This window comes from Propithecus coquereli, unplaced genomic scaffold (genome assembly GCF_000956105.1).
Source record: "Propithecus coquereli isolate 6110/MARCELLA unplaced genomic scaffold, Pcoq_1.0 Scaffold242, whole genome shotgun sequence".
Classification (NCBI taxonomy): domain Eukaryota; kingdom Metazoa; phylum Chordata; class Mammalia; order Primates; family Indriidae; genus Propithecus; species Propithecus coquereli.
The window spans coordinates 1,168,609-1,181,477 of NW_012147975.1; the positions used below are offsets into that span (position 1 = coordinate 1,168,609).

The following is a 12,869-nucleotide window of genomic DNA, read 5'->3' on the forward strand; positions in this document are numbered from 1 at the left end:
AAGGCCTCCTAGCAGTTCTGCAAGCCTCTGCCATCCCAATAAACCACCTTTTTCTTACGTTATCCAGAGTCGGCTTCTGTTTCTTGAAACAAAGATGCTGGCTGATCGAGTACTCAAGCACTGTTTGTTGAGAGGGAGAGCAAAGCTGTGGCCCAGCTGCTGCTCCATCTAATCACTAGCGGACTAAACACGTGCTTAGGGCCCCAACGATATTTTTCAAGACTGTGATGTTTCAAAAACTAAAACTAACCACCAGCAAGCTGTGGACTAGAATCACGGTAGGCATCAAATACAATACCAACCAGTCTTTCTTGCATTTATAGTTTGGCATTGTTTTTATTTTGAATTGCATGTGAGGTCAGAGTTTAGGGTTCCTAAAATTTCCAGCCTGGCTCTGCTCAATCTCAAATATCTTTGCATTTATCAAATGTCCTTAAACAGGGAAATAACTCCTTCAGGGCAAAGGCTGAGCAACATTTATTGTCCTAAATATCTAGCTGCCATGTATCTACCCCCATCTAGGTGTTAACAGTTACTAAATTCCATGTACACCTGTTATCATGTAATAGTCCCAACAATGCCACGACGTATGCAAAATTACATTTACAATAAAGGAAATAGAGGCCCAGGAGAGATAAGCAACTGGCCCTAACTTACACAACTGGTAAAAGGCAGAGCTGAGATCTGAACCTGCTTTAAGAGATTTAAGAGCACCTGTGTCTAACCCAACCAAGTAAGGCCGCTTAACGATTACTCCCAGGCACATACTGTGGTACCTTTCACAGTCAAATCGAATGACCGCCAAGTCCTGGGGACAAAAAGAAATTTGAGGCCTATCTAAGACAACTCCCTGTTTCTGCCCAAGCTTTCCCTCTGGAAAGAGGGACTCCTTCTCCAATTTCGATGCAAGCACTTTCCTGACAGCTCGTGCCAGCAGGTAACAATTGCACATTTAGCTGAGACCATTTCTTTCCAAGTTTAAACATACATCTCTCCTCTCCACGGGAAGAGACAAGCTGACCTAACTCGGTAGTAAAATTGTCTTTCATATGCTTCAAGACAATTACTAGATCTCCCTGCAGGCTTCTTTTCCTGAGGCTACAATTCCTAATTATTTTTCATACATGCCCTCATTTCCAGCTCCACAACCAAATCTGCTGCTCTCCTTTAAACCGCGTCCTGGCTGTCCTCTGCAGTCGGTGGTTCCGACACATGAGCGCTGTGCCCTGGTGCTCAGCCTTGTCCATCCTCTCACGCCCGACTCAGGTGTCTGCATCAGAGGGGCAGAGATGAAAAGCGTCATTCCAGAATGTCGGGGACAACCACCATTCCAAAAAAGGGGCATTTGCCTTGATAAGAAATTCTCTTCCAAAGCTGGTTCACGGGCAGCCCCAGGCACCCAGGAGTTGGTACCGTGCAGGGAAGAAATGCCAGCCTGGTTTGGCCTTAAGGAAACCCTGGCCCTTTGCCAGCCCCATGTTTTCTAAAGAATGATCGAGACAGCCAGAAAAGAAGGGTCCCAAACATGCCCACAGAAAGGAGTAAAGAAATAAGGGCTACAGGAGTCCCATGGAGCAAGCCTCACTCAAGGAACGGAGGCTTGCCAGGGGCCGAGGCCTCCCCGCCTTCTTACACATTCTGTCTCAACGTTACAGCCGCCCCCGCAACCGTACACACCCGTGCAGAGCTAATTCCCACCCATTCTGCAGAGTCCTACAGCTCAGTCCTGTCCTCAAGGAGCTTATAAAATTATAACAAGAAAGATGTCGGATGTCACAAGAGAGAAAAATGATAAATTACTGTGGAAACAAGTTATCAAGAGGCAGAAATTACTACCTACCCCAGGCACGACAGAAGGCTTGCGGAAGAGAGGGCATTGGAGGTCGGCTCTGGAAAATGCGGTAACAAGACAGGCAGAAATTATAGGCAAGGCACACATGTGACCAAAAGACCAGAGGCCACAGTCAAAGCACTGGTGGGCTGGATACACAAGGGGAAACTGAGGCTTTTGAGCAAAATTGTGATATGAATGCATCTGAATAGACCCCTTTATAAGTGCAAATGTTCTATATAATTGATGTGTAAGCTGTTTAAGGGCACAGAGTACAATTGTGCCAGAGAATGGTACAGTAGGAGATTAATAAATGTTTGTTATGATTTGATCTATCCACTACTGGGAATTGCTGGATTGTTCTACTAAGTGTCAACATAGCACAGTAGTTAAGAGCTCTGGCTCCAGGTTCTAATCCCCACTTCCCCATCTGCTAGCCGTGTGACTTTGGGTAAGTGACTTGTCTCTACTTGACCCGAGTTTATCTTTGAAGTGGAAAAATAATTATAGCTATCTCACTGGTTGTGAAATAACAAAGCAGACGATCCACACAAAGTGCTTTGCAGAGCACCTGACATAGGGAATGTGCTCAAAAAAGCCCTAAATCATCCTCTCGAGCCCCACCAATCTCCTCCACCACCACCCACTTGGATGAGCAGTCTACATACGCATATGTGGATACACCTACACACACAAACACACATACACACACACACATACACACATTTGTTTATAGCAAACAGTGATTCCTTTGGGGAAAACGCATAATTTGTTCCAAACTCACAATAAAATTAAACTCTGCAATAATAGTAAAGGTAGGAGGCTTGCACTGCCCACCTCTATTTTTGACTACACTTATGCTAACTCTGAAGCTATAGAAAGAAACTTGTAGACCTGGATATCAAACCCAGGGGGATGCCAATGGTATAAAACTTTGACCCAATCTTCTTAATGACTGAATTAATCCAAAGCAACAACCATTAAAACTACCAATCCTCTTGCTTTATAAGCCCCTGAAATGAAAATCACCCTGCAAATCCCACAGCAATGTTTTATTTGTCTTTAAGTAGGGAAGATCCTGTTCCTTAATCACACAAACGGCCCGTGTGTCCTCAATTCCCTTCAGCGTGTGCCATCAAGGTCATCTTGGACGGTGCAGAGACGAGCGTTCTCCTTAGGCAGCCCCGAACCAGGGCGGGAGCAGCCCTGCTCTCTCCTGGGCTGTGAACACAATAACAAGGGGTGGGGCCCCGAGTCAGCTCACCCCCTAGAAGCTGGGAAGACCTGGGATGTCCTGGTGGACATTCAGACCCTGCTTAAGTCGGGCTGGAGCGTTCTAACGGAAAGATCCAGAATCCTGACAGGCTTCCAGTGATTACTGAAACCTCCCTCACCACAACCCATCGTGTGTGTGTGTGTGTGTGTGTGTGTGTGTGTGTGTGTGTGTGTGTGTGTGTGTGTGTGTGTGTGTGTGTGTGTGTGTGTGTGTGTACACCTATATAATTATTTACCTCACTAGAAAGGTACACTTTACTCATCGATAATTTAAAATGACTGTAAGAACCCATCACCTGTTAAGTCCTGAGAAAGATGAATCCTTCATCAGAAAAGGCAATAACCCAAACGGATGCTCTCATCAATACAGATCAGCTGGAGGGGCAGGGCAGCTGAAGGCTGGCATGGTTAGAAAAGAAAAACGATGCTAATAAACTGAATGTGGAGCTAACAAATGGTGCACAGTAAATGAAAGGCAACAGCAGTCGACGCAAAGCCGAGGCAACGCCAACACAATCCCAAGGACTCCACTTCCCTTTCTCACCGTATTCTCCTAGAGGGCATTTGTGCTGGTAGCGGCGGGGGCAGCAGAGGGGTGCTGGTCGGCTATGACAACATCTGAGCAGAACCACAATCCACTTTGCTTTCTTTTTTTTTTTTTTTGCTAGTTCAGATCATATCCTCCTCCGCCAGAAAATCTTCAGCAGCACCCAAAGGCTGAGACCATGTTATAGAAAGGAGTAAATCCCCAGAAACTGGTGGAATTAATTAACAGCAGGCTGGATACAGCACACTCGGGGAACAGAGATGAGTGGATGAGTCACAGAGCAGCGTCTGCCCCTCAATAATTGAATGCTAGTTGTACTTTTTTCTTAGTGTCCACAGAAATCCCTCCCAGGGAAAACCCACCATGTGAAGTTAAAGACAACACTTGCTTCCTTTGAAATCAGGGCAACTTCAGCCAGTGGGCAAATAGGTGTCCTGCGGACAGGTCTGCCGGGGGCCATGCCCACGTTATCAAAGGCATCTTCAAAGGAGTCTGGGGTTTTGAGGAGACCAGAGGCCCCTTCACTTAGAAAACAGCCCTTGGCAGCAGCCGGGTTAAGGAGCTCAGGGAGCCCAGCTGGGGGAGAGAGAGGGTGAGGGCAGGGGAAAGCAGGGAGGAATCTAGACACAGTAGCCAAGAGGAGAGGAAAGGACAGAAAACATACTGTGGGGAACGTGGGGCCGGGGGTTGGGAAGGTGAGAAATGTAGGGGTTTGGAAAGGAGGGAAAAGAAAATGGAGAGCTTATAAAACAACAAAGTTTAAAACTCCCTTTAACATGAACACACATTAAAAAAATCCCCTTCACAAAAATGCTGTTGGACTCAAAGATAAGAGGAAGGGGAGCCCTAAGCATTCACTTTGAAGAGTCTTTTTAAGAAGAAGCGCCTTTGGTGCAAGCCAGTAGAGACACACGAAGAGCAGGAGGAAAGGAGCTCTCTGCTGGGGGCAGAGGGTGGACAGGGAAAGAGGGAGGACCAGCCACAAGGCTTTCCAAATGGGCTTGAGAGAAGAAAGCCAGGCAATCCCATGCCCTCCTGTGCTACGTGGAGCCAGCACAGGTAAGGAAAGGTGGGGCCATGAGACCAAATGAAATGGAGGGACCTCAACAACCACAGGTGAGAGGGAAACACGCCCAATCCTGCCTCCCTTCCGGAAATCACCTCCATAGCCCTGGCAGGTGAGCAGAGAGAAGGTGAATCTCTGAGGCCTTTCACCCATGGTCCATCTCACTGACCGGCTCAATCCAAGGGACACCTCCTCCAAGAGGCCTCCCAGATCATCCTGCTGCTTCACCAAGAAACTCCCCTGAAATCGGCCGATGTATTTGTTTGATTAGGTAGCATTTATCCCCTGCTAGCATGCGAGTTCCATGAGAATGGGGGATTTGTCTGTCTACCAATCAGTCCTCTGTGCTTCACACAGGGTAAACCTGCCCTTTGTGGAGTGACAGAATTTCGCAACGATTTCAGTTCTTAGTCACATGAGTACCACTGTTGGTGCCACCTTCTTAGGGGGTGAAGAGAGAAGGGCCCATGTTTGTGATGTCTGGCATGCCCCAGGCACTCGATCACAATCCATCCTTACCATCTCCAACGAGGAAGCATCACTGTTCACACCCTTACATTTGAGGAGACTGAGGCTCAGAGAGGACAAGTGACTTGACATTTTGCGTCGCAGAATACCAGAGCAAGAACCAAACTCAAAAGCCCAAGTTTCTTTCTCCAAAGAGTCTGGGGCAGCGGGGTGGGTGGGGGGCGCGGGTGGTGACGAAATGACACAGTCTAGTCCCAGCCCGACCAGCTCACCTTCTTCTGGGCCACCCTCATACCAGTCCTGCAGCTTCAGGGTAAGAAGAGGGAAGAAACAAGAAATGCAATTTGTTCAGACCCAGACTGCCACTGGCCCATCTCTGCGCTGGCCTACCAGTGACATTTTCTCGTTTATCTCTCCCAGTAGAATGCATGTCCACAAGGGCAGTGATCATTTCTGTTGTGCTTAACCAACAAAACCAGGCCCGTTGGATGTAAACCACTGTGTCCAATGGGCCTGCACAGACTCAGAGCTCAGCATAACCCTAATAAAGGCTAAATGTCCCTCTGCATCCACGGGGACTAGCACAGCACCTGGCCCAGAAAAGCAAGTGCTCAGAAGGTGATGTGCTGGGTAGGGAATGGTGACGTCCCTTTCCACGCTGCTTAATAAATGACTGGCTGTGGAACATTTCCAAGGCTATTGAGGCTGTTTAAACTCTGGCATTATTTTTCATCCAGTATTAAAATTGGGTTTTTACTACAAAAATGGAACTATGCAAAAAGGAAGATTCCATCCCTAGTCTGCTAAGAACCACATCCATAGTGGGTTAAAAAAAATAAAGGGACCAATTTCTAGCCATATCAGGTGAACAAACAAAGTATCTGTCCCTTTTCCCCATTTGATCTAAAAATAAAGGCGCCAGCTCTGAATTCCTCTGACAGCACCTGATTTAAGCTCTGATTTTGCCTCAGAAAAGGCGCAGCCATTGGCTCTCCCTCAATAGGGTACAATGCTACCAATTAGTTAACTTAGACATTTAAGCTGTCACACAGGGTGAACTGCAGGCTCCCAGGCAGGATCCCTGCAGGGATCATCCAGTTTCTTCTCTGCTTTTCTAGAGCACCCTGGAGCCCTGAGAACCACTCACTTCTTAGGGGAGGGGCTACATCACCCCCTCATGATACCTGCTTCTCTAACCACTTTTACAGCCAAAAATTCCTCCCGGTAGCAGCCTAAATCTTGCATAGCACTATGACAGATTGTCTCCTTGCTCAACCCCCAGCAGAGAATGATGGAAGCTCATTCCTGAGGTCAGGCAGCCAAGAGTATGAAGCAGAAGACCTATTTCAAGCCCCAACTCAGTGTCTTGCCAGGTAGAAGAGTTGGGACAGGCCCCTGACTTTGCTTTAAGAAAAAGGAAAATAAGGTATTAATAGGACTGCGTCTACCTACTTCACAGGGCTCTTGTGAGGATTACACAGAGGTGAGGACTTCTTCCCCCTTGGGCCATGTGCTCCTTAAGGACTGAGCCCTGCCTCGCTCCCACCTGCTACTCGCCAACATTTACTGCGCCCTCACCAGGTGCCAGGCGTCAGTGTCACAGGAACCATCTCCTTTCACCCTCAGGATAATGCTGCAAAGTGACTGTGAGTATCTCAACTTTCCAGTGAAGAACTGAGGCTCAGAAAGGTTACATCACTTGCCCAAGGTCACACGGCCACTGGATGGTTGGGCAGGGATCCACCTGGATCTGGCAGAGGCGACAGCCCAGCTCTCCCCCACTCTGGCACCCTGCCCCTTATAGGAAGAGGTATCTCAGAGGTATCATCTCTGTACCTTCCTGCATGGTGCAGCTGGCAAGAACACCAGGCACACGACACATGCAAGCACTTGCCAAGCTGAGTGTAACATACTTCGTACAGCAAACAGGAAGATGCAAGTGTAAGATGCTATTAATCAATAGTACCTTTTGTAATAATCATGCAAGTCTGCATTCGGTCGGTTTAAATCAGGGAGTGACGACTAGAGTGAGGTGGTAGATGAGGAAGAAGAGGTATGTGGCTCTCTGAAGCAACAGGCACATAATCCTATTCCTCAATGACTCCGAGCTATATATTATCATCCTCATTTTATAGGCGGGAACACCAAACTCAAATCTTCAGCTTCCTAAACCTGAAACCAGTGGGTTTTATTTCCCAAAGACTCTGCTACCAAGATTCTCCGGACTTACTGCGACAAGGGGTCATCTGATTCCTTGGCACAATTCCCTTTGCCACCCAGGGACACCTCCACTATGGCCAGAAACCCACACTGTTTGGCTGAGAGAAAACCAAGTGAGCCAGTTCTAGCATAGTCAGGTCAGACCTGTGAGGAGGCCTCATTTCACCTCCCCAGCTTTCCTCCTTCCCACATTCTGACAAAGACAATCTCAAAACAGAACCCCCAGGGTTTTTGCCCTGGTTTAATGGAAAAAACACAAAAAGGCCATGAATGAGCTGTTTGTTATCCTGGTCCTCACAATGAAAAATTGAAATAACGAATGGTCAAGTGGATGGGTTGTTCAGGTTTGGCTTGGACCTGAATCCAGTCTTAGGTACATATCAGGACCTGCCCGTGAGGTCTTGAGCTGGGCACTGGGGACACAGGGGGGGAATAAAGATGACCTCCAGATCCTAAGTTCAAGGATCTTCCAGCTCGGAGTGCCAACCTCACAAATGACTCTAAGCCGAGCCGAAAACCACAGAGTAGGAAACAAGGATGCCAATCAACAGAAGCAAAAAGGCTCAATGAAAGAGGCAGCATCACGACAGGCACTGAGGAACACATGACGTTTCCAACAGGTAGAAATGAGGCATTCTGGGAAGACGCAGCAGCGTGAACAACACGGGCAGGAGAGGACATTGGAAACGGTGTGGAATGTTCTAGTCTGGATTGTGTGAGGACGTGCAGGGATGGTTAGTCTAGAACTAGAACACCGAGAACCACAGGCACTGTGCTGGTAAGTTTGGACTTCATTCCACCATCAGTGAGAGCCTCCATCAGTTTCTCGGGCGGGCAGTGACACAAAGGGATCTGCTTCAGGGTCCTTCATTCCGTCAGCAACAGGGACGAGACTAGAAGCTCCCGTCAACAGGGGGGCTGCATCTCTGCTCACAAAACAGGGCTCTCTCCAATTCCTGCCTTAGAAATGAAAATTCTAGGCTAGATTCAGGGAATGAGAGAAGCAGTCACAGGGCAAGGATGAGAGGGGCCCCAGTGCCAGCTTCCCAAGCCTAGAAACTTCCAGCTCGCCATCAGCTCTGCACCTCTCTTGGGCTGCATTTGAATAAAACATTAAACAGAGCTGGAACTAGGGTGGTCCCCATGGTGGGGGCTGGGCGCTGGAAACTTTGGAGCATTAGCCGACAAACAGGCTGTGCTGTGTAAACTCCCAGGGCAAATGCAAAGTGTGAGCTAATCTTGCCACCATCACAAGTTCTCTGAGCTGAGGATAATGTATGATAATCTAAATCGGGCTGGGCAGATGCCTGCCTGGGAAATCTGATTAGGATTTGCCTGATGACTCCCTTTCATCCCCCAGGAGACCGCAGGGCCTGGCAGGCAGAAACTGGCAGGAAGACTGACATGCCCCCAGAGGTCCAGGCCCCGAGGCACTCATGTGCTGGACCTCCACTGGTGGCTAAAGGGACACAAGGACAGTCACCTGCAAAGAACTTTGCACAGTGGACTCACAGGAACAGCATGATCAATACATGGCTAAAGAGATCAGAGCCTCGCTCTGGACACAGACCACATACAAAGCGCAGGCTCAATCAAGCCACTTCTTTGCTTAACATCCTTCAATGGATACCATCGATTCAGGAATGAAGTTTAAAATGCTCAAGAGGGCTCGCCTCTCCAGCCCTCACCACCTGCGGCTCCCTACTACCTAAAACTTGACACCTTGACAATAAATGAACTGCCAGCAGCTTCTGTCCTATGCCACACAGGCCTCCAGGCCTCTGACCTACAGCCCCCTCCATCTGAAATGCCCCTCTTCTCCTGGCGAGATCTTACTTGCTCTTCAAAACAAAACTCAGACGTCTCCTCCTCTGGGAGGCTTTTCCTGAACATTGTCTCAGCTCTTGGTTATTCAACAAGTATTTGTCATGCTTACTATCCGTAGATGCTAAGTACATACTATATAATCCCTGCTTTATAATGAGGGAGACCGGAGAGCATAACTTGCCGGAAGGCGCACAGACACAGCCAGGACTTCATCCCACACTCCAGCCTGGATTCCAGAGCCCTCGTCTGAAGGACCTCCCTCCCCTCACTTAACCTCTGGGTCAACATTTCTGTCTCTGGATTTGTCTTTCCCACGAAACTGTGAACTCCCTGAGGGCAGAGGTAGCCCGACCCATCCCTCTGGCCAGCACGGGGTGCCAGCCCGCTGCAGGTGCTCACTCAGGAGTCCCTGAGCTGGAGGTCTCCACCTGGTCAGTACAGGTGGCCACAGCAACATCAGGCTAAGCTTCTATGCTCGAGCTGTCCTCCCTCCAGACCCACACCCTCAACTCTGGCCGCCCACCTTCCAGGCCCATGTCGTCAATTTCCACAGCGCCCTGGTGAAGGAATGTGGATGGGTTAGCGGAGAATCACCCCCATGACATGCAAAGCAACTCCTAGTGTGTTTATTAGGTACAAAGCACCCACACTTGTGTTCTCTATGTGAATGGTCTCCATCGTGAGAACCCCATGGAGAGCCCCCATAGTCTCAACCAGGAACAGACAGGTAACGCCCTATGCAAACACATAGCCTTTTATGATACATAAACATATCCTTTAAAACACCCACTACTCCCAGGAATCTTTATGGTACACTCACTCTGCAGCAGAGACTATGAATAAAGGATTAGAAAGTGCCTGTCCTTAGTGAGCATTTGGCAAGGCCAGTGAGCAGGCACTAAGGTCTACGCATGGTGTGACACCAACCTGCACGGGGTCACAGAAGGAGGAATGGCTAATTTACAAAGATGAAAGCAGGAGAAAGTCCACAAAGGGGCATGGAAGGCACCCTGGTGGGCAAACCATTATTCACGGCGTAAGCATCTGGGTCAGTGGTTCTCAGACCCGACTTCCCAACACAATACGGATTCCTGGATCTCACCTCCTGAAAGGAGCATCACGGTGGTGCCGCCCGAGATTCTGCACTTGTAAGTTCTGCAGGTGAACATCCCGTCAGCTCCTGGCACCTGCCGGCCAGCGTGGGCCGAGCTCCTCAGTGTGAGAGAAGGTAAAGAACCCCTCCCAAGCTGGTGGGAGAGCAGCAGAGATTCTGGGGGTTTCAAGTAAAAGTAACACCCACGTCCCAGTGAAATCCTGAGGGGCCTCTTGCCCAGCCTAGCCCAGCACAGAGACAGCAGGGAAGCCTCATCAGAGCCCAGCTCGGGGGGCGAGTGCAGAAGGCACAGGGCACTAAGACGATGGCCTTCTCCATGGAGGTGCATGTGCCCCAGCCTCTCTGCGACTCCTCTACCACCCCCTTCTCCCTCCTACCCTCAACGCCTCTCTGAGTTCCTGGAGGGTTCCAAGACCACACCCACCCCCGGCTATCTCTGAGCCCTGCCCCTTCAGATGTTCCTTCTCATCCCTCAGGCCTCATCTCAACGGCCCCCTCTCACCACCGTGGCCCTGCCGTCCACCACTGCCACCTGCTTACTCCCTTCACAGGCCTTACCCAAGTCTGTGGTCATTCTGTCTGTCTCACCGACCTTTGAGTGTTGCACCCAGCACAGCACGTGGTGCAGAGTGTATGAACGAAACAGCAAGCAAAGGGCGGGGCGGGGTGCGGTCGGGACAAAGACAGGAGTAAGTGGAAAGGGTCAGGTGGGAGAGGAGAGGGGAGGAGAGACAGGGAGGATGAAACAAAAGGAAAACTGCCTTTCTTGTGTCCTGGGTGGCCAGGGCTATTTTTATTTCTTGTTCTTCTTGCTCTGGAGGCCTATGAAGGCATCACGCGGGTTGCACTCCATCCATTTCAAATTTACTTGCTCCAGGACTGAGGCCACCTTCTCTGAAGCCCCTGCCACCAGACGACAGCCACCAGCTGTCCCACCACTTGGCTGCCACCAGGAGACCTGTGGTTCATGAGTGAAGCAGGACCCTGGGATTCCTCACACAGATGCCTCTGGCTCCAGCACCAAAGGAGTCTCAGCAATTATTTTAATTTGTTGAGATTCTCTTCTTAATTCAGGAAACAGAAGCAGACAAATTAGCTACATTCGCATGACTTTAATACCTGACAGCTTTGTAGCTATCGCTTTTCCATACACGGCCCACTGAGGCTCCTAAGTCTTAATGAAACAAAGAAATAAATAAAATCTTCAGAAGGACTTCAGGGAACATGGTGGGATGGGCGTGTGATTAGGTGGGGGACTGCTGGGTGGCAGGGGCCCAGAGGGGGCCGTCTCACTGAGGGGCAGGCGGAAAATAGGTGTGAGCCCGGCTGGCACCTAAGGAGGCCCTGGCAGGACCACTGAGAAATGCCACGCAGGGAAGATGCAAGCTGTGTCTCCGCTAGATAAGGCTTTTCAAAGTACATCTTGGTAATTGAAAACAAAATGAATGTGGTATTGCTACAAGACAGACGGTGACAAAATGCAGTGCTCCATCCTGATAAGCCATGAGAAACGAAGTCTCCTAAAGGGGCTGAAGTGGGGATGGCAGCACATGGAAGCAAATTCCCTTGGAGAACAAATCTATCTGCACTGTAGAACAGGCGTGATTACTGGGAATCCAAAAAACCCCGTCCTCACAAGCACAAAGCCTCCCGCGGTCCACATCTGCACACGGGGCAGCTGGCCAGCTCGAGTCACCATCTTTAGCAAGACAACTCTCGGTCGCATGGCCCCTTCAGATGTTTCCCTCTCACTTTCCTTTCATGACCAACCATCTTGAAGGAGTTTGTAGGGGAATAATACTGGAGATCACACAGAGGCCTGGCGAGCTGGGCAGAACACGTTCATCAGCCACCCTTGCCCAGGGCACTCGCCTCACTGGCTGGACAGCGAAATAATGGCTGGGGCTATTCCTGCTACACTGTCTGTTCTGGACTGCACCCACTGTCACCAGCATCACCTTGGAAGGACACAATTCTACTCCAAGAAAATGTTTTCAAAGCCCTGGGCCAAACTGGACAAGGGAACTTTCCTCCAGCCTCATAAGACAACAGGAGGGGACAGAAGTCGGGGCATTGGGAGGACGCCGCAGTCTCCGTGACTTTATGAATCTCACTTGCTGGGTCCACTTACATAGGAGCAGAATCTGACTCCAGAGCCAAACTCATCTGTCCGTGAGCCGAGTCTCTGTGTTCCTTTCAGTCATGCCAGGGTGCTCAGGGCGCAGCTTGGGGAGGGACAAGGCGGGAAGCTTAGTGCTGGTCCCCGTCTGCTCTAGTCCTTCTGTCTCCACTGCCTGGCCCCCTGCACTCGGGCCCCCTTCCCTGTCACTCCACTCCGCAAGAACCGTTCTTACCAGGGGCCAATGACCTCAACGCCTCTAACTCCAAAGGCCACATCAGAGTCCTCCCTGGCCGGGCTCACACCTTCTGGACCCCTGGCCACGTCCTCCTTCCTTCCTGAACGTGTTTCTCCCTCTAGCTTCTGTGAAACTGCGACACTGCCCATCCCAGCCAACTCCTC

The 12,869-nt window shown here is 49.8% G+C and overlaps 1 protein-coding gene across 1 annotated transcript in view; it reads right to left on the reverse strand.

Moving 5' to 3' along the window:
* The window catches only part of SPOCK1 (sparc/osteonectin, cwcv and kazal-like domains proteoglycan (testican) 1), a 181,237-nt gene extending 171,325 nt beyond the window's left edge, over positions 1-9,912 (reverse strand). The window contains exons 1-2 of the mRNA XM_012646321.1: positions 9,883-9,912; positions 9,758-9,791 (exon numbers count right to left, since the gene is read on the reverse strand). Coding sequence (XP_012501775.1) covers positions 9,758-9,791; positions 9,883-9,912 — 64 coding nt within the window. The remainder of the gene's footprint in view (positions 1-9,757; positions 9,792-9,882) is intronic.
* Between the last annotated feature and the right edge of the window lie 2,957 nt (positions 9,913-12,869).